Here is a 23,510-nt window from a genome sequence, read left to right as displayed (position 1 = left end):
ACCAACGGGGCGGCTGATGAATGTTGCACGCGCTGTGGGGATGCAAAATAGATGTTGCTAGCAACAGGTGGCCCTTGGCAACATGTTGCAGAACACTTGTTTTTGAGACTCGTTTATTGTTCACACAAACAAAAGGCCTTAAATATCTATAGCTGCTATTGAATCGGTCGAAACTGCATTCCGGCGATGGCTTACAGCCAGCCGGAGATCATGCGACCAGTGACAGTGGATTTTCCTCGTTCTCCGCCGGCTGCTGCACTGCTTTGACCCACCTTGATCGCCGGTTTCAGAGGAGCTGCTCCTGGCTTCTTGTCCTTGTCGTCGGCTGCTGGTTTCTTGTCCTTCTCATCGGTCGCCTTCTTATCCTTGTCATCGGTTGGTTTCTTGTCCTTGTCGTCACCCGGCTTCTTGTCTTTGTCGTCGCCAGGCTTCTTGTCCTTATCATCACCTGGTTTCTTATCCTTGTCATCGCCTGGTTTCTTATCCTTATCCTTGGCATCTTCGGTTTTCTTGGCATCTTCTCCAGACTTGGAGTCTCCTGGTTTTTGGGGCTGCTCCTGGCCGCTCTTCTTGTCGTCCGGCTTGGCGGCTCCGTTGGTGGCTTTGGTGCCCTCCGGAGCTGTAGCTGCTCCCGTCTTTAATTTGGCATCCGGCTTGGCATCCGCTGGCGCTGAGGGAGCTGCACTTTTGGCAGCTCCAGCTCCAGCTGCCGGCTTGCTGGACTCGCTCTTGGAAGACTCCTCTTTCTTGACCGCTGCCTCGGGCTTTGCCGGTTCTCCGGACTTCGGAGCTATTGGCTTGGTGTCTGCTGGCTTGGTTGGCGGTGCCGGAGCATCCTTCTTTTGTTGGTCACCGGGCTTGTTTGCCGATTGGGGCTTGGGAGCCCCAGCTCCTGGAGCTGGTTTCTGATCCCCGGGCTTTGGACCTCCTGGTGGCGGCTTGGAGTCTTTGGGCGGCTGCTGTTTATCCTTATCCTTGTCATCACCAGCTTTCTTCACTGTACCGGCTTTGCCATCCTTGTTATCAGATTTTTCATCCACATTCTTGACGGAAGCTCGCAATGCAGCTGCAGCCATCATAGAAGACCCTCCTCCTCCTCCACCTGTGCCACTGGTCATGAGTTTTTTGGACTACAATTTGATAAAATATTAGTCAATACAAAAGGGAAATATATAATTTGATCGAACTTTACCCCAGAGGCATCCAGAGGTTTCTTCTCCGCCTCGCCATTTGGATCGCCATTGTCGTCGGCCAAGGAAACCTCATCAGCAGCCATCTTCTTTCGCATGAACTTGACATAGGCCACTCTCGTTGCCCTGGTCACCTCACCCAAGTTGGGATTAAATTCTGGAAGGAGTTGAAAACAACTTTTACATGGGAAACTATTTTTAAATGTGTCTTATATTTGTTATTTTTCATTTCAAAAGTTGGAATCCAGTATAATTACTTATTGTAATCCCTGATTTATGTATATTAATTTAAAAGATAAGTATGTTATATGTAAGATCTTACCAATCAACTGGGTCTGGTCCATCTGCAGACCCTCATTGGCCGTCTCAATGATCTTTCTCCTCAAACTACGCTGGCTATGGCGCTGCATGGATGATCGCTTAGAGCCAATAGGATCAGAGGCAAAGGTATTCTTTCTTGCAATGGCATTCCAGTCCTTGTCTCTATAAATCACCAATGATTAGTATCATAGAAGAGCTTAGTGGTCATTTAAATATACCCCTTCTGGGTCTTCTTTCTGCCGATGACCTTGGCCAGCGACGAGAAGATGTCCCGTCCACTCTCACTTTCGTTCATTTCCTGCTTCAGATTCTCCACAAAGCCAATCTGGAAGTCCTTGAGGATGCGGCGTTCCATTACCTTTCCCTTGGTGGTTCGGGCCACTCCTGCGAAAGGGGATTATATTTACTTTTTTGTTGGCAACATTAAATTTATTGATACAACAGGGGAGCTAGTAAAGCACTAGCATTGCTATGATAAAAATTGGCACAGATATTAATATATAAACTTAGCTTTCTTAAAAAAATTCGATTTAAGAATATGTCTGAAGGTACTTCAAAATACTTTAAGTACAATTTAGAAAAGGGATATATATGATTTTTAGAGATAAAGATGCTAAATAAATTAAAAAGTATGCATTATTTAAATGATAATTGGTTAAGTCTTAAGATGATTATTAGTTGATGATTATGCATTATTTTATTAATAGTATGTATGCATTTTTAAGATATTATTCATTTTTAACAAATCTCTCCAACTATGTAAGTAAATAGTTTAAATATGGGTACGACTCCCTTACCCTGGGATTTCTTCTCAATGTCGGGTACCTCCCAACTGTTGTTCGTGAAAATCTCCAGCAGCTCGAAACGCAAGGAGCTGATGTCCTGGCGCACCTCGATGATATCATCCTCGGTAATACCGTAATCGTCCCGCCGCCTCTGCTCCGCCGTAATGTACCGCCTGACCAGCAGCTTCATCACTTTGTCATGCAGGGTCTGTGCCCGCTCCATGGACTTGCGCTATAAGTTCGAATAGGAAATAAGGAGTGTGGAGCGTGAAAGGGGGTTGAAGGACACGGAAGAGGTTGAATTAGCAGTGCCGTTGACGCACACTAAGCTCTGCATGGGCTTGATTGAAAATGATTTTGCCAAAGATTTGTATTGATTGTCCCGCCTCTCACTGTGACTCTAGCAAAAAATTCTTGCAGGTTGAACAAAATTTAAAATCTGCATAATGTAGATTGGTGTTTTAGTTTTTAAATTTTTTGAAATAATAACTCAAGTTAAAATAATAATGTAAGAAAAGGTGACAATTTCTATTCAAAAAACATTTATTTTCTATGATTATTTTTCTTTCCTAGATAGTTTTGATTAAATTCATTGACCGTCTGCCCTTAATTTAAAGGCTATTAATGGCTAAGTGACAAGGTTACTAGTAACTTTTTTTTTAAGTGTGATTTAAAGGGTACATGCTTACCATAAAGCTCTTGGTTCGCGATGGCCGCTTTCGCCCCAGAGTTTTTCGCAACATCTTCATGTTGGGACAGAGGTTGAATGGCGGTGGAATGGTGCCACCGTCCTCGAAGTAGCTCATCCAAAGCTGGGAGCGGGCGAACTTCCACTCGGTATCTGCCCGTTCCGAGATAATTTGGTACGAGTTGGACATCATGGCAATGAGCATGTTGAGGAGCACAATGATATTGATCACCGAATAGGAGCCGAACATCAGGAGGGCCCAGAATCGGGTGAAACTCTTGATTCCGGCCAGATCGAATGAGACCAGATCCACCAGGCCAAAGGAAGCCCAGAAAAGGGATTGCGATGTCTCAAATAAGCTGAAAAAATCGCATAGGAATTACTAAATATTTTTAACCCTTTGCATCCAAAACTATTAATACAAAACAGGACAACCTACTTGGAAAATCTTCGCCAAATGGTACAAGCCTTCTCCTGGTCATCAAAATCAGCCACATCCGGATGCAGATGATAGCACTTGTTCTTCTCCAGTTCAGCATAGTACCACAGCAATTGATTTAGACCACAGCCAAAGGCGAACAACACAAGTGTGTAGATAAAGAAGAACTTTATAATGTCGATTATCATGCGCCCCAGTGAAACTTGCAGCGGTCCCAAATGGGGATTGATCGAAAAGATGTGGACAAGTTTCAGATACGAGAAGACCATTCCGGCAGCAAAGGCACCCTCCGATAAAAGCATGGGATCAAAGGGATGCCAGTGCTCACGTGGGAAGTAGGGATCTATGCCACGGAACCAAAGATCGCGCTAATACAAATGTAAAATCTTAATGAGATATATGAAAGTTATTAATAGGAAAAACTCACATGAACTATTACCCAAGCGGTGGCTCTACAAAGAATCCACGTCACGTAGAACATATTGGATATGTAGTCGACTATGTTCCACAGATCCATGATATACTCAAACAAGCCATCCGAATACAGGCACTTAAGTTCCTCAAATATCAGAGCCATAATGTAGGTTATGATGGCCAGTTCAATGGGACCTGGTAGGGAGCCTCGTTCGTGTTTGCGCCAATCCTCCAGCATGGTCAGCATCCAGGGAAAAGCGAGGAGTTCGAAGGTGATTTGCACCACCCTCAAAGAGGCGGCACCCAAAAGCACTGTGGATGGGGGATAAATATATAGACGGAGGAGTGCAAAGGCCCCACTTTACCCACTCAAAAAGAACATGTAGGAGCAGGAGTGTGTGATGAACTTGACAAAGGGCTTGCGCATGAACTTGGCTCCCTCGGAGTCCGGAGCCAGGATGTACTTCAAGCTGTAGATGGGAAAGCTGCAGCCCAGCTTCACCACATCCAACAGCTGCTGGGAGGCCTGTTTGCGCCGGAATCCAGGCAGTCCATCATACCAAATGGCGGCCAATAACTGCTGGACATTCGGATGCGCCACAAACTATCAGGGAAATTCAAAAAATATTAAATTAAGTTTGAGGAATTTCTTTTAAATACGATAGATTCAACAATACCGACTTTAGGCCCTTGACCAGAGATTGAAAAACAAACAAATGTTCACAAATAAATTAAGAATAAAATCGTTTAGAGGTTGACCATTTAAAAATGGGAGTTCAATAATTCATGTTGTTTTTAGAACGGTGGGTCTTAATTTTACTTAAAAATAAATTTTTTTATTATTATTATTTTTTAATTTGGTTAAAGGAAACCCACAGCCAAAAGACTGACTGTTAAGTGCAGCTAATTACCTTTAAGTATAAATCTAGTTGAATTTGAAAAACAAATATCTCAATTTGCCATTTTTTTTTTTTGCAAGGGGTTACATTATAATTTTTTTTAAATTCGATGGAAATTGCATGGCGGTTCCAACGAGAGAAGTTAGTACAAATTTTGAGCATTATTTTACGGAGTTTTGATACAAGGCTATATTTTAGAATATTAAATTTAAGACGAACCCACCGTCTTTTGCTTATATCGTATGGCCAGCTTCAATCGCTCTAGGGTCTGCCGCTGGCCGAGGCACCAGATGTCGTGGGACGGCTCGTGGTTGTAGTTGAGCATCACCTCCAGCTCCATGGATGTGCGTGCGTGGTCCAGGAGCGAGGTGCCGAAGTCCTGCACATTCTGACGCATCTCCTGTTGGGCAAACACAAACACAAAAAGGCTCGCATTCGCATTGGCACTAGCCCCACCGCTTACATTGTCTACCGTACCGTGTATTCGGCACGAAACTCCGATTCCATCGCCTGCAGCCGCTTGAGTTCCCAGGACAGTTGGAAGGCGGTCAGTACAGGGTCCCTGGAACTGAGCGCAATCAGCGAACTGGCCGACAGCGCCCGGTACGCGTTGATCCTCGACTGCGAGTGGCGCAGGGAGTCCGACGTCTGCGAGGTCACACACTCATCGCAGCCGCACCTGCGAGAAAATCAAAATTAGGTTAAAAATTTAGCATCTGATGGATTCGAGAAAGCTGGCCAAACTACACTTAGAAATCCATATTCCTTGTGATTAGGAAATAATTGTGTTCCTAAATTTATATGGTAGGCTCAATTTTAATGCCATGTTTAATCGATTTTTCCTTAAATTAAGGAGTTTAAGTGTAGCTAGTTTTATCATAGTCAGATTGTTAAAGGAATATTTAAGCCAGCCATGAGCTCAAGGAGTTTTGTCTAAAGTTTAAACCAAACCATAACAAATAGACGAATTACTTTTAAAATCGAATTTAATTACACAGTGGAGTATCTGAAAAATACATAGATGGCAAACCTTAGGTCCCAGCTAAAGGATATTAAACTCGGAAGAGGAAAAAGCATGCGAAATACCAGAAACCCTGGCATAACATTCCTTTCCCAAAAACACCCTTACACCCTGTATGAATATGGCACAATAATTTGCACGTCGTTAGACAAAATTATGAGTGCAAAACGAGGTGCAACATACTATAAGTGATTTAGCAAACAATGGAACGTGCCGCTCAAAGGACGAAGGGGCTCACCCATCACTTCATCACCTTATCACTACAGCACTACTTACTTGACGTCGTGCGGCATGGGCAGCGTGGCACCGCGATCCAGGAGTATTTTGAGTATCTCATAGTTATTGCGGTGGGCGGCCAGGATAAGGGGCGTGATGTCCACGGTGAAGGTGGACTTGGAGCGGTCCACCGCCTCCCAGCTCTGCCAAAGGATCAGAAATGAGCAAACGCGAAAAGGGTGTGATATAGAATACGGCCTACATAGGGCTGTCCCTCCTTGTGGTTGGTCTCCTCCCACTGCAGCAGCTCCTCCACGGCCTCGACATACTCCTCGGAAATGGCATGGAGCAGGGCGTCGCCCACCTCGATGTTGTTCTCCAGCAGCAGGACCATCAGGTCGAAGTTCTCGTTCTCGATGGCCGAGATCAGGGCTGAGCGGTTCATGGGATCCGTACAGTTGATGTTGAACTTGTCCGTGCCCATATATTCCTCGAGAAGCCTTCAAGGACCAAGGAAATCACGGAAATTACTCGAAATCAGATCGAAAGGACCTTCACTCTCACTTCTTGACACCCGGTAGGTCGCCCCGCTCGCAGGCCAATATAAAATTCTTCTCCACATCACTGAGTACGTACTCCTCGGCCATCATCAGATCGTAGTCCAGGCGCGAGCCCAATGCCTTTTCGGCATCCGACTCCGTGTTGCTACCCATTTCGCCCAATTTTTGGTGTCAGGACACTCCAATTAATTCACATTTCACACTCGACTTCGAACCAGTTGCACTTTTGGGCTCCTTTAAGGAGCAAACCTTTGCCGTAATCCTTTCGCGCACTGTATCCTTTTAGTGTTCCATCGCTGCGATGTTTAGTCTCCAATTAGCCGCGTTGCACTGCCCAGAAGTGGCAGCCACTAGTCGCTATATTCCACTAATTACATTAGTGCCTGGCTAAAACTCGGTCAATGTGTTGTCGGTTCGCGAGTCAATGGGCCCATTTGACCACACTTGGTAGTTGTGGGGCTGCATTCCCGGGAGGCAGCAACCGATTTCAGCGATTTTAGTATACCATTACCATACCATACCATACCCAATCTATTGCCCATTTCCACCTGCACGGCACGTGATGAGTGTGCAGCGCATTATTTTCGATTTTCGAAGCCCTAGCAACGACATCTAACCGCTTTGATGCCTAAAAATCTATAGGGTGCAGTGGGTTTTGGAAAATGTGTAAAAAGCATTATGGTTATTTATAGGCAGAAAACAACAAATGGGCAAAAATAATGACTGAGTTAACTAAAATCCTTTTGGATGTGGTGGGATGACATTGATTGGATTTGATTCTTCATGGCTGTAATAGGATTTCTAAATGGAATAAAATATAAAATTGCATATGGTAGTTATGGTTACATAAGCCAGGGCCTTAAGTAAATTTAATTTTTGTAAATTACATTTTTGGCTGGTGTTTTCAGTTATAGTTTGGTGGGATGAGACTTATAAGTACTGGTTATTTAATATGTTTAAATTGATACCAGACTTGATTTTGCAACTTGGTTGACATGTCTTAAGAAAATATTTAAATAAATTGTACCGTTTAAATATAAATTTAGTCACAAAACCATTAAAGGGCTTATCATAGTTTTGACTAGCTTAAATCTTTCTCACCTTGACTGCCATTTGTGGCTCAAAAGCTATTTTAAATCGGACATTGTCGCGCTAACAACCGGTAAAAACAGCGAAAAGGCAAGCTTTAAAGCTCTTGCTTTACCAAGAGACCAAAGAAAACCCACCACACTTGTACTTTACAGTCAGAATTTACAGAAATGAATACGTTTTGAAAACCATTCCCCACTGGGTCAATGATTCTCACTTCGTGATTGATTAATATTGATTAATCCGAGCCGGGGACATCTGAGAACTCCCTGAGATTCGAACTCGTCCTTGGCATCTGGCAATCTTGAACCTTGAATGTTGAGCATTGAATGTTGAATGTTGCCTACTTCAGGGCGCTTGCAGGGCTGTTTGTATGTCAATGCACTTGGATTTAAATGCCAGCTCCTGGGCAAAGCATAAAAAAAATGCAAAAAGAAAAAAAAAAAAGCAAAGGAACAAACCCACTTCCAAGGAACGCCCTTTGAGATGTGTGTTCGAAAGGTGGGGTTCAATGGGGCTCCGGCCGGAATGGCATCGTACGTACGTGTTCAAGTTGTACGGCTTTTTCAGCGGGGGCAATGCACTCCGCCCGCAATTCTCCAAAGGGAAAGGTAATGGGGAGCCAGGAATTTCGAAATTAAAGCCACAGCTGCAAATTAATTACTGAGCATAGCTGGCAGTACGTGAGCTGATATAATAGCTTTCAGCAATATTTATTTGCTGTCATTATAAAATTATGAAATACCCAACTAAGGTCATTATCACAAGTGATTATTTTCAGTGCACAACACTGCTGCACTCAATGATACATTGGCCTCCCACACAACTCCTGCCTTATTTAGCTCTACAAGAGCCCTTGTGAGTTATGTGCACAATTTTCTGCGGCACGAGAAAAAGGGAAAGAGCTCATTTGACTGGCTTTCTGTAGCAGGTTGCACTTTCACTGTCTCCGCAACGGAAACGTCAAGATCTGTATTTTATAGGAACCTTAAGCAAACATTCTTTCTATGAACAAAAATATAGTTCAAACTCATAAAAAGTCTTGAGACTTAATACTGATTTGCTTTATGGTAGCAGATAAGATAGTTCTGTGGCTTCAGCCAAAAAGTTGAGTAAATAAAATGTGTTTACTAAGATAGTGATTTTATGAATTGAATTCGGTCAATAGTATTTGAAATTAAATTTATTATATTGTCAACTAATTTGGCAAATCATTGAAAAAACTGATAACGTGACGCTAAATTTGCGTTGTTTAATTTTGGTTTACACTTGAGAGAAACACCTGGTGTAACTGAATGTATAAGTGTTAATCTATATACTAGGTAAATTATGATTACTACCGCTCTTTTAGCGAGATAACACCATTGTCGTTTGTATAAAAAGGCGTCGTGTTTTAAGTAGAAGCATAAGTTGAAAGACTTGGTCAAGATGAAACTGTTCGTATTCCTGGCCTTGGCCGTGGCCGCAGCTACGGCTGTCCCGGCTCCCTCGCAGAAGCTGACCCCGGTGCCCATGAAGGACATCCAGGGTCGCATCACCAACGGCTACCCGGCCTACGAGGGCAAGGTGCCCTACATCGTGGGTCTGCTCTTCAGCGGCAACGGAGGCAACTGGTGGTGCGGTGGCTCGATCATCGGCAACACCTGGGTGCTGACCGCCGCCCACTGCACCAACGGAGCCAGCGGAGTGACCATCAACTACGGAGCCAGCATCCGCACCCAGCCCCAGTACTCCCACTGGGTGGGCAGCGGCAACATCGTGCAGCACCACCACTACAACAGCGGCAACCTGCACAACGACATCTCCCTGATCCGCACCCCGCACGTCGACTTCTGGCACCTGGTCAACAAGGTGGAGCTGCCCAGCTACAACGACCGCTACCAGGACTACGCCGGCTGGTGGGCCGTGGCCTCCGGCTGGGGCGGCACCTACGACGGCAGCCCACTCCCCGACTGGCTACAGGCCGTCGACGTCCAGATCTTGTCCCAGGGTGACTGCAGCCGCACCTGGTCCCTCCACGACAACATGATCTGCATCAACACCGCCGGCGGCAAGTCCACCTGCGGAGGCGACTCCGGTGGCCCCCTGGTCACGCACGAGGGCAACCGCCTGGTCGGAGTGACCTCCTTCGGCTCCGCCGCCGGCTGCCAGTCCGGAGCTCCCGCCGTCTTCAGCCGAGTGACTGGATACCTGGACTGGATCCGCGACAACACCGGCATCTCCTACTAAGCACTTACCCAGTTTTAATGGGGTCTCTACAATAAATGATTAAAGCATAACAATACATTCGAGTTTTCAATTGGGACTTCTGTGGTCAACCATAGATTGTCTTTTTAAATTCCACTTTCTAATGACAAGGAACATCATTGCTTTAAGAGCAAAGGAAATAAATGTTTACAAAATGTATTCGAAGCCGTTTTATAACAAAAAGTGTGTTTAATCCCTTTAAAAAAAAAATTACTCTGTGCATTTATGTTTTCTGAAAATACTTATTGGGACTAGTTAAAATTCTATTGGTTTCTTAAAATATTCTTGGTTCAAATCTAGAGAGATGGGAGTATACAGACACGGATAATAATCAGGACATATTTTGCATGTAATTTGCATACAATTTTCAAATGATTGGGTGATCCTTTTTTATTTTGTGCAATTTTTATGGGGAAGGGTGAGATAAGGGTGGACCAGATATGTGTTGCAAGTAATATGCATCGGATAATTTGATTAGATTTTTATACAACGTGTGCTGCATTGGTGGGTTGTTGTCTAATTTGATTTGATTTGATTTCAGCCAGTGTTTTGTGCCCGGTATGCGTTGCTCAAATTCAAGCGAATGCAATTTTATTTCGTGAATGAATTTTATTTTTGTTATCGCTTCGACCATTTCCAATTACAATTTTTTCCCCATTTTTAATTTTTCGCTGTTGATTTGCAAATGCCTGTGGCCATCACATAGTCATCAATTGCCACAGGTGCCACTCAGTCCAGGACTCAAAATTAAAATATTGTTATGCTTTAATCGTTTATTGTAGAGACCCCTATAAAACTGGGTAAGTGCTTAGTAGGAGATGCCGGTGTTGTCGCGGATCCAGTCCAGGTATCCAGTCACTCGGCTGAAGACGGCGGGAGCTCCGGACTGGCAGCCGGCGGCGGAGCCGAAGGAGGTCACTCCGACCAGGCGGTTGCCCTCGTGCGTGACCAGGGGGCCCCCGGAGTCGCCTCCGCAGGTGGACTTGCCGCCGGCGGTGTTGATGCAGATCATGTTGTCGTGGAGGGACCAGGTGCGGCTGCAGTCACCCTGGGACAAGATCTGGACGTCGACGGCCTGTAGCCAGTCGGGGAGTGGGCTGCCGTCGTAGGTGCCGCCCCAGCCGGAGGCCACGGCCCACCAGCCGGCGTAGTCCTGGTAGCGGTCGTTGTAGCTGGGCAGCTCCACCTTGTTGACCAGGTGCCAGAAGTCGACGTGCGGGGTGCGGATCAGGGAGATGTCGTTGTGCAGGTTGCCGCTGTTGTAGTGGTGGTGCTGCACGATGTTGCCGCTGCCCACCCAGTGGGAGTACTGGGGCTGGGTTCGGATGCTGGCTCCGTAGTTGATGGTCACTCCGCTGGCTCCGTTGGTGCAGTGGGCGGCGGTCAGCACCCAGGTGTTGCCGATGATCGAGCCACCGCACCACCAGTTGCCTCCGTTGCCGCTGAAGAGCAGACCCACGATGTAGGGCACCTTGCCCTCGTAGGCCGGGTAGCCGTTGGTGATGCGACCCTGGATGTCCTTCATGGGCACCGGGGTCAGCTTCTGCGAGGGAGCCGGGACAGCCGTAGCTGCGGCCACGGCCAAGGCCAGGAACACGAACAGTTTCATCTCGACCAAGTCTTTCAACTTATGGCTTTTTCTAAAACGCGACGTCTTTTTATACAAAAGGTAAGGGTGTTATCTTGCTACAAGAGCGCTTCTAATCATATGTAAAACTCGGGGGCAGTAAATTGTGAGCCAGTTATCATCGCGACCAGTCTATCCGGCTGATAAGACCGCCAGAAGTGGCTTCCTTGCTGAAATATGGCCCACTTTTGAAGTGGATTGACGTGTGCCTAATTTGCAATTTTTTTAGGTGTCAATTATATTTCAAGATACCTACATTTAATAATAAAGGAACTTAAGAACTGGAGGTTCAGAATCCATCTTTTATTTTTATGACTTTATTTGCTTTTAATTTTCCTTGTCAAGTAAGAAATGCTTGTGATTTTATGTTTTCTCAGGAATCTAATCAGAATAAAATATTTGAATATATTATAATTTTAAAAACCAAATTGATATATATAATATATATACAAGTATTAATATATTTTTTTGAACGAACTTGATACTCTGTTTAACTTTAGAATTTCTTAGCATGAGGAAAAACAAAGAAAATTAAAATTTATGAAAGGAATTATTGTTGTATTACAGTGATAGAGTTTCCCCAAAGCTAAGCATGGTTCTTAGTCTCATGAGCTAGATCCTGCAAAACTCCTCACTAATTTTGTTTTAGTTTTTTCCTCTTGCCATAGAAAAATAAACAAAAAGCCAGCATATAAAAGCGATTAAAGGCTTTATTTCGAACTCTCGCAATGTAATTGTCAAATTAATAACTGAACTTTTGTGGGTTTTTCTTTACAAAGCATTTAATAATAAATTCCAGTCTCCTCCTTGATCCATTCCAAGTACTTGGTGACTCGAGTGAAGCCAGCGGGACCTCCAACCTGGCATCCGTAGTCGGAGACGAAGGACGTGATTCCGACCAGCTTATCGCCCTCCTTTGTGACCAGAGGACCGCCGGAGTCTCCCTGACAGGTGGCCTTTCCGTCCGGAGTCTCCACGCAGATGGTGTTCTCGGAGGCGGTTTCGGTTCCGTAGTAGGCCTGGCACTCCGCCACGGAGATCACCTTCAAATCCACCACCCGGAGCTCCTCCACGACATTGCTGCCATCGTAAATGGCGCCCCATCCGGAGGCCTGAACCCAGCTGTTCTCGTAGGAGTTGTAACGCTCATCCAGACTGGGCAGTTCGATTTTGTTGACCAGACTGTAGAAGTCCACGTGGGGTGTCCTGATCAGAGCCAAGTCATGGTCGAGTCCCACATATCCAGGGTACATGATTAAGTTCTCACTGCTGACAGTGTGCCGGAAGGCGGGCTCATTGTAGTTGATGGCTCCGTAGTACAGTGAGGCTTCGTCGGCACTGTTGGTATTCAGGATTGTAATTTCAAATTAATAACATATATATTTATTTTCTTTCAAAACCTACCCTGCGACACAGTGGGCGGCAGTGAGCACCCATGTATTGCCTATAATAGAGCCCCCGCACCACCACCAGTTTCCGTTGCTATTCAAGCTGACTCCCACGATGTAGGGAACCTGTCCCTCGGCGGCCACGTTTCCGTTCGTGATGCGACCCTCGATGCTGCGATGCTCGACCTTGAGATCTCGGGGGTGGACAGCAGTGTGGGGTACAGTGAATCCAGCGCAGACCCCCAAAAGGGAAGTCAATAACAGTACGAATGCCTTCATTTTGGTTTACTAAAAAGCCTCCATGGTGGTCATAGTTTTATATAGCTTCTTTATCGATGCAAATATAAAGTGTTAAATCTTATCAAGCATGAGTTACTGCCACATGCCAATGTATCAATAAATTAAATTAATTTATATTAGCAATACTTTGACTAAATGACTGATGGAATGAACTCAAGGCAAGATGTACTTAAAAGCCAAGTAAACAAAGGGGTTGATTTAAATAAAAAATACTATGGGTATGACAGACATATATTTTAACCATTTAGTTTTGTTTTTATTATAATATGTGTCACAGCTATTCAAATAAATTGCAAACGACAATGACAACTATACAAACTTGGCTGAAAGGGGACAACTTCAAAGCCACTTAAGCCCTCCGCCATAGAAATTGTCATCGAGGGTCATGTGATATCCTTGAAGTAAGACAGGAAATAGGGAAACTGAAAAGAAAATACGATTATGGCAATTAAAAGGGGAAGTCCACTTTCGGTTAAGTTCCGGAGCAGTTTTCTTTAAAGTGAGGCGACTGTGTGAAATCCAATATAAGTTCTGAGGAAAGCCACAAGCGGAGTGGGTGGATGTGGACCTGTCCGCTCATTATAAATCCATTGGGAATGTTTATGCTTGCATTCTCCGTGCTTCTACTTGACCGTCGTACATCCACAAATGTGCAACATCTCCGGGCAGGAAACTCACCACAGTTCGGAGAGCTATTAAAGGCGACCCCCCAACGAAGCATGAGTCAGTTCCCGACTCGGCGTTTAACCATAAGGACCCCTTCGCAAGGATAACGCGACAGGACGCCACGAACACACGGACAACCAATAATTTAATTATAAGTAAGCGCGGGCTATTTGGATAAAACATTCGCTCGTACAAATTGTTTCCTACTGATAGTGCAAAACAAAAAGTGCAGGCAGTAATTAATTAAGTGCATGTGCACAATATCCTGAAAGTACAAAAGCGGATACATTTTACCTTTAGACGACTAAGTGAGTGAGTGAATGTTCGCAAAAGCGTTTTAAAGTATTTTGTTGGCTTTACGTGTTCGATGCCCATAACAACTGGGTGCTTGATTACCTTTAAGGTGGGGCGATTAAGTCACGCTCTTGGCAAATCATCGACATCATCATGCGAATTTTATTCTTCGGGAGCAATGACTTGGCGGCTTGATTGCGGAAGCATTCATTTATTACAAAATGGAACAATAAAGTCTTTCGATTATTTTTTTTTAATTGTTAATAGAATCATACTATAATTTATATATTTTTAGGCCAAAATAAAACACTTCAGAACAGTATATTACAGTTTTAAAAATTGTATACGACTGTTTGAAGGGAATTTGCCTTTAATAAAATTACAAAAATCACACTTTATTAATTTTCTTGCAAAATTGGAGTACAAATAAAAAAAAATAGTTGCTTTCTGTTTTTGATATAGTACATAACTTTTTTTCCATACAATTTTATTAAGGTTTAAATAAAATAAATAAGTTTAAAAAGACTCTTTTGTCGGCTAGTTTTCGGTAAGAACATAAAATTTGATTTTGGATATTCTTATAAATTTTTACTGTCGGTTACTAACAGCAATGCCATAATTTCAGCCCCATCATACCACCAAAAGTACAATAGAAAAACATGAAAATGTTCCAGCCCAGCATTAAAAGAGATATCCAATTGTCTAGAAGTGATTAGGCGAAATAGCGTGACCCCAAGCAATTATCCCCAAAAGGATCGACAGGATGCACCAGGTACTTAGCTACGAGACGGCAGTGCGGGCTAACAGCTCCCGCGAGTTCCGTGAATACGTCTCAAAACGCACTTGTGCTTCCCTGGTCCTAACGATTGCCTTCTTCATGCTGATAACGGGTGAGCATCCTCAAGCAGGCAGCAAATCAAAGGACATTCACTAACGAGTCCCACTTGTGCGTCCCAATTTGGCAGGATACTTGCTGGGCAATTTCGTGTCCGAGCGCAAGTACCACATACGTCAGATGACAAAGGGCGTAGTTAAGGGTGCGGAGGACGACAGATCCGTGAGGCTGAACAGCGCGGAGTATGCCAGCCTGCAGGAGCTGCAAACATATCAGAAGGCCAAGGGACAGCTGCTGAAGTCCGCCCAGGTGCTCGACAAGCTTCAGCAGCAGGACGAGAGCGAACGGTACCTGGCCACCTCGCTGAACACGGAGATCTTCAACAAGTACATATCCTGCACCCAGGACATACCGCCCAACACGAACATAGCGGCCAGCCAGTTCACCGAGCAGCTAATCGACAATACGGCGGCCAGGCAGCGCCACTGCATGCGGATCATTCAGGTGGTCATCGACAACCACCTGGCCAACAGCCAGCTCTAAGCTGCAGACCCGGACTTCTGGGACCAGTTTACGAAATTCATTACTTATGTATGTGCTTTTAGGTGTGCTCAATGTGTGTGTGTTCCCAGCTAATTAGAAATAAACTTTTTTATACATGTCTGCATTTAAATCAAAAGTTGTAAATATATGTTGAATACAGGAAATCAATTTCTGGTACAACCCTAGTTATATTTTACTAAAAAAAAAAATGATTTCAAATTTAATATTTCAGGTTTTATTTACTGTCATCAGCCGATAATTGTAGTTTAATGGCGATATACTTATGGTATCATATAAATATGTTTAAAACAAATATTAATAATTTTTTCAATCGTTCAGTTGTGCAGAATGCATTTAAAAGTTATAAATGTAAGTTGAAAACAGAAAATCCTTTCTAGGGAGTACATATACCCTAATTGTGTTATTCAAAAAAACAAAATTTCAAATTTACTAGTTTAGACAAAATATTTAAATTAATGGTGTGGTATATTTAATGACTGTAATTTAATTTGTTGAGTTATATGGACGATACTTTGAATTTGCACCTTTAATGGGTAGGAAATGTCCAGCACTGTTGAAAACCCACTCTTCCAGCGAAATAACATCATCATCGGAGAATAGCAGAAATAAATATTTAAGAGTAGCGCCCAAGAAGAAGGTCCTTTGCACATCATCCGGTTCCACCGATCGGTTATTAACATCCATAATACCAGTAAATCCATTCGGTGTGCGGCAGTATTGCTCTACAGCCATCACGACCTCTCGGCCCCAAATGCGATACTTGGGATCATGGGTTAGTCGCCAGAGCACCAAGTAGCTCTCGACCACTTCCGGCCGTAGCATATAGAAGTTCCTCTGAAGGGGCTCTATTTCGTTCTGGGCTTCTTCCGTGAAGGCAAAGGCTTCCGGACCCAAACGGGTAGTTGATTCCCAAAACCTATCGTGGCACGTATCCACTATGCCAACTCCCATCTCGGCATACTTCTCCCAGTGCTTCATTAGTGTTTGTGCTGCTCCCAGGACAAATAGGGCACCAGCAAAACAATCTGACTGTTTCATCCGATGGGTCAAAATACCATTTCTCATATCCGACACATAAGTTATGTCCTCGGGACTTATGACAACCAAATTTTGCGCTACAGCCAGCAGAGCATCTTTGAATAAATCTGCACTCTGATGATCAGCTTTACCCGATTGCATATATGACTTTAGCAGGCAATCATAAAATCGGTTCATTGAGCAGTTGTGGTTTTCCCATTTTCCATATTTTGTGCAAAAGGCATTGGGATAGAGGCCATTGGGTTTGTCAACAGTGGCCAACATCTGCCGAACTCCCTCCACCCGATCCTTGTAAACTGAAGAGCCAGTGATTTCGCTGAGGTAGAAGAACTCCAAGTGGAGAGCTCCGAATTCCGAAACACGAGACACGTCATCGAGATACCTAGTGAGGGTGCTGCCCTCCTTTGGAACAACGAGTCTTCTGGGAATTCCAGTGGCAGTGTCGAAGGCAGGTAGGATCTTATCTGCAATATGGACAGCCTTGTCCTTGTAAAGGAGATCACCAGTGAGGGAGTAGAGTGTTAGCATGGGTGCCAGCAGTCTGGACGTTAGTTCAAAAACGGACAACGCTTCGTCGACACGATCCAAACTGAATGACTTTTCGATCCAATCCCGTGACCGCTTTACTTCTTTCATCAGGCCCATTACATGCAGCGTGTCCAAGCTTTCCACTATAGTAGCACCGAGTTTATACGTTCCGAAATCACTGCCCACATGGACCCTACGCGAAATCGGACGGAATTCGTTAGTGCCCCACACGACGCGGGCGTAATTTCGCCAGGCGTGCAGCATCATCTCCTTGATCTTAAGTCGCATCTTGGCAGGATTTCCATCATCTGGATCTTCAGCTTTTATGAATATATCTTTTACCGCTTTATTTTCCTGAGACTGCCTTAATAATGCACTGCACTGAATTAAGGTGAAAAGTATTACGCCGATTGTAAAAATCCCGGTAGCAACAATACGGATTCTTGATGTCGTGTTTGCCGTATACCATTTATAATGCGCTCGTCTAATAGCGAAATAAAAGAAATACATTTTGAAACTAAGTTAGACTGTGTTGCGTTTTGAGTAAAGTGAGATCGACATTTGAGAAACTAATTAAGCTGACCCGAACTACTGGACTTTTCTTCTGGACACTTGTTTAAACATTTGAGTTCCCTTTTGTTCCACCCTGCACTTTAAGCTACAGTACTCTACAGACTGCATTTGTACCTCTAGGAAACAAAATTACTATATTATTTAAACAATATTGTCAGTTTTTAAGACAAGAAACACTTTTAAGCTGGTTTATATAAATACTTTTTAAATATTTTAGCTCGAATATTAACAAGATCTGTTAAACATCTACTGTGTAGATATAATATTGCGCATTTGCCGAATGGCCGTCACCAGACGCGGCTCGCATCCACTGCTGAGGGTCAGGTACTGATCTGGAGCAGCCTTCAGTAGCGTGAGGATTTGCGACAGCTGCAGGTTGATGGACAAGCCGAGTTCCTCGAGAACGTTGGAGAGGTACTCAATATCTACACCAAGCTGAGTGGCCGAAGCGGCGGGTAGCGACTTAATTTGTAGAATCTGCGCCTGGTACAAAACGCAGCACTGCTCCACGACGAGAGACAAGAGGACGTCGGCACAGGGAATGGCTTGCGTATACTTAATGTTGCACACCTCCAGGGCCTGCTTCAGCAAAGTGGAAGGCGACAGCAGCAAAGGTTCCAGGTGCTGGGGCAAGGTGAGCAGGTACTGACCAATCTGTGTGATGCTCTCCTGCGGAGCAAAGCTGAACGAGGGCATGTCAATACCCGACGCGGCGTGATCCTGCACAGGCGGACGAATGTGTGCCAAGTGCGTCTCAATGGGTTGCAGTAATATATTAAGAGTTATGTCATGTGTATCGGCGAAGTGACCCTTTAACGTGGCATAAATCTGCGGAAAGATACCAAGGCTATCGGTGGCTTCCGACTTCTTTTGCTGATAGTCAGCTATGCTGTTCAACAGCTGGGTGCGTGCTGCATGATCGCAGGTCTGAAATATGGTTATGGGCCCACGGTTGGATGGCTTAGTCAGCTTGTTGGACAAGATGACCATGCGTGTGTGCAAATCCTGTTCGAATTGGTGCAGCTGAACTTGAAAGTCGGCCAGGCATTGTAACTGCGACATGGTGTACTGCAACAGAGACCAGTTTTCACTCTGAGCCGCATAGCTGCTGGATCCCAGACTGAGTCCAATCTGTCGCTGGATGCGTCCAAAGTTCTCCAGCTGCCGCTTGAAGATGCCGTTCAGTAGAGTAATAAGTTTGCACAGAGCTAGATCACTGGTTATAGAGGCACAACGTTCGCAGGCCTCTTTCAACCACTCGTAAAGTTTTCGGGTACTCTCCTCCAGATGACGAACACCATCGCTGGGAGTAGCCTGGTTGGAAGTCAGACGATCAACCTATTGGGTATTATAATTAATTAGCAAGTTTAACAATAAGATAAACGATGGCTTACCTGCGTTGATAGTTGGGTCTCCTCCAATCGCGGATATTGTTGAATAAACTTATGGAAATACTCGAAAATAGCCTCGCCCAGGATGCGATGCAACTCCTCGGACAATGTAATGTGGGACTGCTCCAGCAAAGAGTTCAAATGCAGCACGAAACTGTGGTTAACCTGGGCGAACAAGGCCAGCATCTCCAATCGTTCATTGGAAGTCTTTAAAAGCTGCAGGATATGGGCATCCCGGGTGGGTTGCAGAGCCGGCAGAAGTTCGGCAATCACCAAAAATGGCTGCGAAGAGTCCTCTCCGAAGAGATTGAAGCACCACTTGACCTGGCGTTGGCAGTGCTCCAGCAGCTGATCGTAGTAAAGAGTGAGAAACTGCTGCTGTTGCGGCTGGGATTCCGTGCCCTGCAACTCCAAAGTTTGCTTCCACTGCTGCTGCCAGAAGTTTTTTTGGACAGCTCGATAATATTGCTGCAATTGTGGCAGCCGCTGAATGCTGGTGAAGATCTGGACATAGTACTGGGCTTGCTCGGAGTTGCCCTCGGCAAAGCACTGGACCACACTGGGCGAGGCCAGAGCCTCCAGGCGATTCTTGAAGTCCTCCACTTGGGTCTGGCGTTCTGCATGTCCTGGCAGTTGTTCCTGGGCGTGCAGAGATTTTTGAAGGGCGATCAACTTTTCGCAAACTCCCTGGAAAGTAATTATGAACTTAAGGATTCTGTTTGTATGTTTTGGTACTTCACACCTTAAGATCATTGCGCTCGAAACCATCCTCCAGTTCGGCCAGGAGGTTTCCCCAGCCATCCGACTCCTGCAGCGACTCCTTGGCCACCTGAAGCTTCTGGCTTTTGGTGTTCAGCCGCTCCAAGGTGGCCATGCACTCGCCGGTTTCACTTTGCACCGCTGCCACTTCCAAACGCATGGCACTCATCTTCTCCTGCAATCCGCGCACCTCCCCTTGCAGTGCAGCCGATTCCTTGGCGATCCTTGGCATGCTGGCCACCACTTGCCGGCTGGACTCCTCCACAGCATTGTTTACCTGGAAGTTGAGGATATTTGTATAGAAAACACCGCTGGTAAAAGATGACGCGCCCACGTACGTTGAATATGTACAGCTGCAGCTTGGCCACGTAGCTCCGGATGAAGGCCGAGGCGGCGTCGCTGTCATCCCGTCCATTCTCCTCCACAAACTTCTTGTAGTTGGCGTTTATCCACTCCGCAGGACTAAAATTGGGTCCCGAAAGAGCCGAAACATCCATGGTGACGTTGATTGTAGACAGTGTGACCGTTCCACGGAAGGAAAATATGCCGCAGTGTTTGAAGACTCAGATATAGTTCCGCAGCGAATGTGAAAATACGGATGCGGATACTTATAAACTCGCGGAGGAAATTGTGTTCTACTCTCAGAATTATTTTTTAGTGCGGATTTTTTAGTGTACCGTTTATGCATTTAAATTTTAAACAATGAAACAATACTAAATAAAACGGTAATTATACGTCGAAAAATTCATTATTATTCCAAAGGACCTGCGAAATAGATTAAACTTTTACGGATCTGTCTTGATATCGCTAACTAAGTAAAAATATATATATTGTATGCTAAATTTATATTAATATAACAAACGACCCCTGAAAGTTAATCATTGCGGATGTGGTGCGGATATCTCACTCTGACACTAAGCGATGCGCTATGGTATTTTCAAAGCCAATCAAGGTGGGCACACTGAAAAAGAATATTTTCCGTAGCAGTTTTTGGAATTAATGTACGTTTATTTAGTTTGTAAAACATGTCACTTGGCAATGCCGATCCTTGGCACTTGAGTAACACAACAATTGAGCAAGGGAGCACGGATTCCGCGGAGAACAGCGATAGTTTTGAGGATAACTTCACGCCACCGCCCACAGGCAAAGAGGGCAACGCCGAAAAGGACGCAAAAATTAACGAAGGACATGAGCCGCTGCCGGATTCCAGCGACTATCTGAAGTTACTAGGTGGGACAAGGACTAGGAAACTGAAATCACCTATTAAATAACGTACATTTCAGAACGGAAGCTGGCCCGGGTGCAAAAGGGCAACAAACTGCTAGATAACCTGCGCGACAAGCGGGAGGATTGCATGCGGGGATTACTCTCCTCCGAGGGAGTGCCCATTTCCATATTCGAGCAGTTCCTCGAGCTAGACGCCCCCATCGAGAGTGGGCGACTCCACCGGCACCTGCTGCCCGTTCAGGCCGTGAACGTTGGTGAAACTGTGTGCATAGTAAACCACGACGCACTGCAGCAAACGGCGGAGGAAGAGGAGGATCAGCCACCGGCTGAACACTAACCAAATCACAATGGACTCCACGTTCGGCAAGGTCTTCATGTTCCTCACGGATCTCGCCTGGAAGAGTCGCCTCACTATTCCCGTCCTGGTCACCACTGTATTTCTCGTTATGGACATCCGCCTGCAGATCGAGATCAACATTCAGTCCGGGCAGTTTGTGAGTGTTGCTGTCATCCATGAAATTTGAACTTAAAAACCTTTTTCTGCCATATGTCTACAAATTTGTTAGCAATTTGTGTTATGTCTGTTGGTAGAATTCATTTTAAAAGGTTTTCAAATTAAATGTCTTATTAAATCGTTAGTCAAAGTTGGTGTGTCCTGATTATTGATAAATATTTTGTGAATTAAATAAAACATTATTTTTTGCAGAACGCCAGTGATCTGGAGGATGCGGAGGATGGCCTCAACGATCAGTTCGGTGGGCACGACCACGGAACTGACGACGAGAGCGGCAGTGATAGCTACACGGATGAGGAGTACAACAGCGAGTACACCAACGATGATGGCAACAACAGCGAAACGTCCCACTACAGCTTGGACATTTACGATCCTTGGGGGTCAGAAGACGAAGTCGACGCAAATTATTCGCGGGAGATGCAGTTCTAACCCACAATCTATAAATTTTAGCCGTAAGCGGGAGTAACTAGCTTTATTTTATGTACATATTCTCAGTAATATCGGAGCCCTATTTATCCATTTCATGCAGTCATAATTAAACAATCGTAGTTAAGTGCAATTTCTTTATTGTCCAATTACATGTAGAGTTTGATTAATTCGTCGCTCACGGCGGAGGGCGTTAATCTTCCCAGATCGGTGAAGAGCAGCGTTATGTAGGCAGGAGGCGTATAGTCGACCAGTGGGTGCACTTTGCTCACATCGTTCAGGTGTTTGCGGGAGTACTACAAGGAAATAGAAGCCCTTAACTTGTGTTAAATTTAATGTGTGTGGTAACCTACTTTATATTCATTTGGTAAATCCCGCTGATTAAGTGGATATAGACGACTGAACTTGAAGCTCTCAGCCAGGACGTAGAAAGGTTTTTTCATCTCACGGGCACACAAACCCATGGTGTAGGTGCCGATTCGGTTGATAATGCCGCCACTTTCCACCACAGCTTCAGCGCCCACCATCACAAAGTCCACAGACTCCATTACATAGCCAGTGGCGGAGTCCAGGATCAGAGTGCAGTCTATACCAGCGGCATGTAGGTCCTTAACCATCTCCTCTCTAGAAATATGTCATATTTATAATTGAAACTTGCTAAGAAAAATAACCAAAATATACCCAGAGTTTCCTGTGCCTCCCTGCGTCACGTAGACGTGAAAGGACTTCTTGTTCTGGGAGGCTGTTATTAAAGCCTTGAGGACAACTCGAGATCTGGAGTGTGTCAGTATGCGGCAGCCATCCGTGATGAACCTCTGGGCCTGCTGGGCAATAACCTTAAGTAGATATATAAAACAAAAGTTGATAAATTATGCAGGGACTTTGTTTTTTATGCCAACCTGCCGCGAGTTGAGCAGCTTGGTGAGAAAGATTTTGCCGCGATTCAACATAATCTTGCGGCACTCCTCCATGTCCTTGTCGTCCAGACTGAGGGTGATGAACCGGCAGAAGAGCTCTCCGGCGGAAACAATGGCTGCAATGGACAGATCCGTATTTCGCATGGCGGCCACCGCTTCCCTCATGGTTGTGTGCAGAATATGAATGGTGCCAACTGGTGGATGCAGAGGATAGGTTAAGCACAAATTACCCAATAGGAATTCCCAGCCCACATACACTGTTTCTTTTCCAGGATCATGAGCAGTGTCCTGATGGCCGCAATGCCTGAGGACAGATCCTTGTCCTCCTCCAGTAGTTGCAGAAAGTATTTGACCACATCTGAGAGTGAAATTTGATAATGAGCATATAGCAAAGGTTTTACTATATATTAAGCTCACCAAAATCCTGTCCATTTTCCGTAATTTGCGGCATTTTGATGAAATTGCTAAGAATCTGCTGCACGTTAGACGTCAACAAAATAAACAGCTGTTTTTGGTTACTTGAAGACCCAACTACACGTTGCGATTTTTATGTTGCAGCACCTTTGCACACTGACATTGCCGCTCGCCTTCCAA

The 23,510-nt window shown here is 44.9% G+C and overlaps 10 protein-coding genes across 12 annotated transcripts; 4 read left to right on the top strand and 6 right to left on the bottom strand.

The window, feature by feature from the left end:
* Window positions 1-96: 96 nt before the first annotated feature.
* Window positions 97-6,858, bottom strand: LOC108148692 (transient receptor potential protein). Its single transcript, XM_017275838.2, has 14 exons — window positions 6,538-6,858; window positions 6,236-6,473; window positions 6,034-6,176; window positions 5,214-5,415; window positions 4,960-5,136; window positions 4,207-4,441; window positions 3,851-4,149; window positions 3,424-3,791; window positions 2,986-3,343; window positions 2,309-2,528; window positions 1,730-1,895; window positions 1,513-1,673; window positions 1,193-1,347; window positions 97-1,130 (listed from the first exon to the last, which is right to left on the bottom strand). Exons 1-14 carry the CDS (start codon window positions 6,684-6,686, stop codon window positions 192-194), a joined length of 3,810 nt encoding a protein of 1,269 aa, XP_017131327.1. The 5' UTR covers window positions 6,687-6,858; the 3' UTR covers window positions 97-191.
* A 2,170-nt stretch (window positions 6,859-9,028) lies between these two features.
* Window positions 9,029-9,904, top strand: LOC108148696 (serine protease 1). Its single transcript, XM_017275844.2, has one exon. The coding sequence runs from the start codon at window positions 9,051-9,053 to the stop codon at window positions 9,849-9,851; it is 801 nt and encodes a 266-aa protein (XP_017131333.1). The 5' UTR covers window positions 9,029-9,050; the 3' UTR covers window positions 9,852-9,904.
* A 723-nt stretch (window positions 9,905-10,627) lies between these two features.
* LOC108148444 (serine protease 1) lies at window positions 10,628-11,501 on the bottom strand. Its single transcript, XM_017275479.2, has one exon. It carries the CDS (start codon window positions 11,476-11,478, stop codon window positions 10,678-10,680), a length of 801 nt encoding a protein of 266 aa, XP_017130968.2. The 5' UTR covers window positions 11,479-11,501; the 3' UTR covers window positions 10,628-10,677.
* Window positions 11,502-12,188: 687 nt separating this feature from the next.
* LOC108148695 (serine protease 3) lies at window positions 12,189-13,173 on the bottom strand. The gene is made up of 2 exons (XM_017275843.2): window positions 12,901-13,173; window positions 12,189-12,834 (listed from the first exon to the last, which is right to left on the bottom strand). The coding sequence occupies exons 1-2, from the start codon at window positions 13,161-13,163 to the stop codon at window positions 12,279-12,281; spliced, it is 819 nt and encodes a 272-aa protein (XP_017131332.1). The 5' UTR covers window positions 13,164-13,173; the 3' UTR covers window positions 12,189-12,278.
* A 748-nt stretch (window positions 13,174-13,921) lies between these two features.
* LOC108148698 lies at window positions 13,922-15,690 on the top strand. Of its 3 annotated transcripts, none has more exons than XM_017275846.2 (3): window positions 13,922-14,005; window positions 14,770-15,034; window positions 15,110-15,690. In XM_017275846.2, the coding sequence occupies exons 2-3, from the start codon at window positions 14,908-14,910 to the stop codon at window positions 15,520-15,522; spliced, it is 540 nt and encodes a 179-aa protein (XP_017131335.1). In that variant the 5' UTR covers window positions 13,922-14,005; window positions 14,770-14,907; the 3' UTR covers window positions 15,523-15,690. The 3 variants fall into 3 exon arrangements, with proteins under 3 accessions (XP_017131335.1, XP_017131336.1, XP_017131337.1); XM_017275847.2 differs by having other exon boundaries at window positions 13,928-14,158; XM_017275848.2 differs by having other exon boundaries at window positions 13,928-14,162.
* Window positions 15,691-16,016: 326 nt separating this feature from the next.
* On the bottom strand, window positions 16,017-17,713 carry LOC108148694 (mannosyl-oligosaccharide alpha-1,2-mannosidase IA). Its single transcript, XM_017275841.2, has one exon. The coding sequence runs from the start codon at window positions 17,617-17,619 to the stop codon at window positions 16,027-16,029; it is 1,593 nt and encodes a 530-aa protein (XP_017131330.1). The 5' UTR covers window positions 17,620-17,713; the 3' UTR covers window positions 16,017-16,026.
* Window positions 17,714-17,867: 154 nt separating this feature from the next.
* Window positions 17,868-20,372, bottom strand: LOC108148963 (conserved oligomeric Golgi complex subunit 7). Its single transcript, XM_017276300.2, has 4 exons — window positions 20,171-20,372; window positions 19,816-20,109; window positions 19,077-19,760; window positions 17,868-19,020 (listed from the first exon to the last, which is right to left on the bottom strand). Exons 1-4 carry the CDS (start codon window positions 20,327-20,329, stop codon window positions 17,929-17,931), a joined length of 2,229 nt encoding a protein of 742 aa, XP_017131789.1. The 5' UTR covers window positions 20,330-20,372; the 3' UTR covers window positions 17,868-17,928.
* A 411-nt stretch (window positions 20,373-20,783) lies between these two features.
* LOC108148778 lies at window positions 20,784-21,396 on the top strand. Its single transcript, XM_017275989.2, has 2 exons — window positions 20,784-21,062; window positions 21,116-21,396. The coding sequence occupies exons 1-2, from the start codon at window positions 20,858-20,860 to the stop codon at window positions 21,394-21,396; spliced, it is 486 nt and encodes a 161-aa protein (XP_017131478.1). The 5' UTR covers window positions 20,784-20,857.
* A 10-nt stretch (window positions 21,397-21,406) lies between these two features.
* On the top strand, window positions 21,407-22,132 carry LOC108148779. Its single transcript, XM_017275990.2, has 2 exons — window positions 21,407-21,553; window positions 21,766-22,132. Exons 1-2 carry the CDS (start codon window positions 21,407-21,409, stop codon window positions 22,000-22,002), a joined length of 384 nt encoding a protein of 127 aa, XP_017131479.1. The 3' UTR covers window positions 22,003-22,132.
* On the bottom strand, window positions 22,123-23,442 carry LOC108148777 (translation initiation factor eIF-2B subunit alpha). The gene is made up of 6 exons (XM_017275987.2): window positions 23,334-23,442; window positions 23,173-23,274; window positions 22,899-23,110; window positions 22,681-22,835; window positions 22,353-22,623; window positions 22,123-22,295 (listed from the first exon to the last, which is right to left on the bottom strand). Exons 1-6 carry the CDS (start codon window positions 23,365-23,367, stop codon window positions 22,149-22,151), a joined length of 921 nt encoding a protein of 306 aa, XP_017131476.1. The 5' UTR covers window positions 23,368-23,442; the 3' UTR covers window positions 22,123-22,148.
* Between the last annotated feature and the right edge of the window lie 68 nt (window positions 23,443-23,510).

The sequence above is a fragment of the Drosophila elegans genome, unplaced genomic scaffold (assembly GCF_018152505.1).
Source record: "Drosophila elegans isolate 14027-0461.03 unplaced genomic scaffold, ASM1815250v1 contig_476, whole genome shotgun sequence".
NCBI lineage: Eukaryota > Metazoa > Arthropoda > Insecta > Diptera > Drosophilidae > Drosophila > Drosophila elegans.
This window is presented reverse-complemented; position numbering and strand designations above follow the sequence as displayed.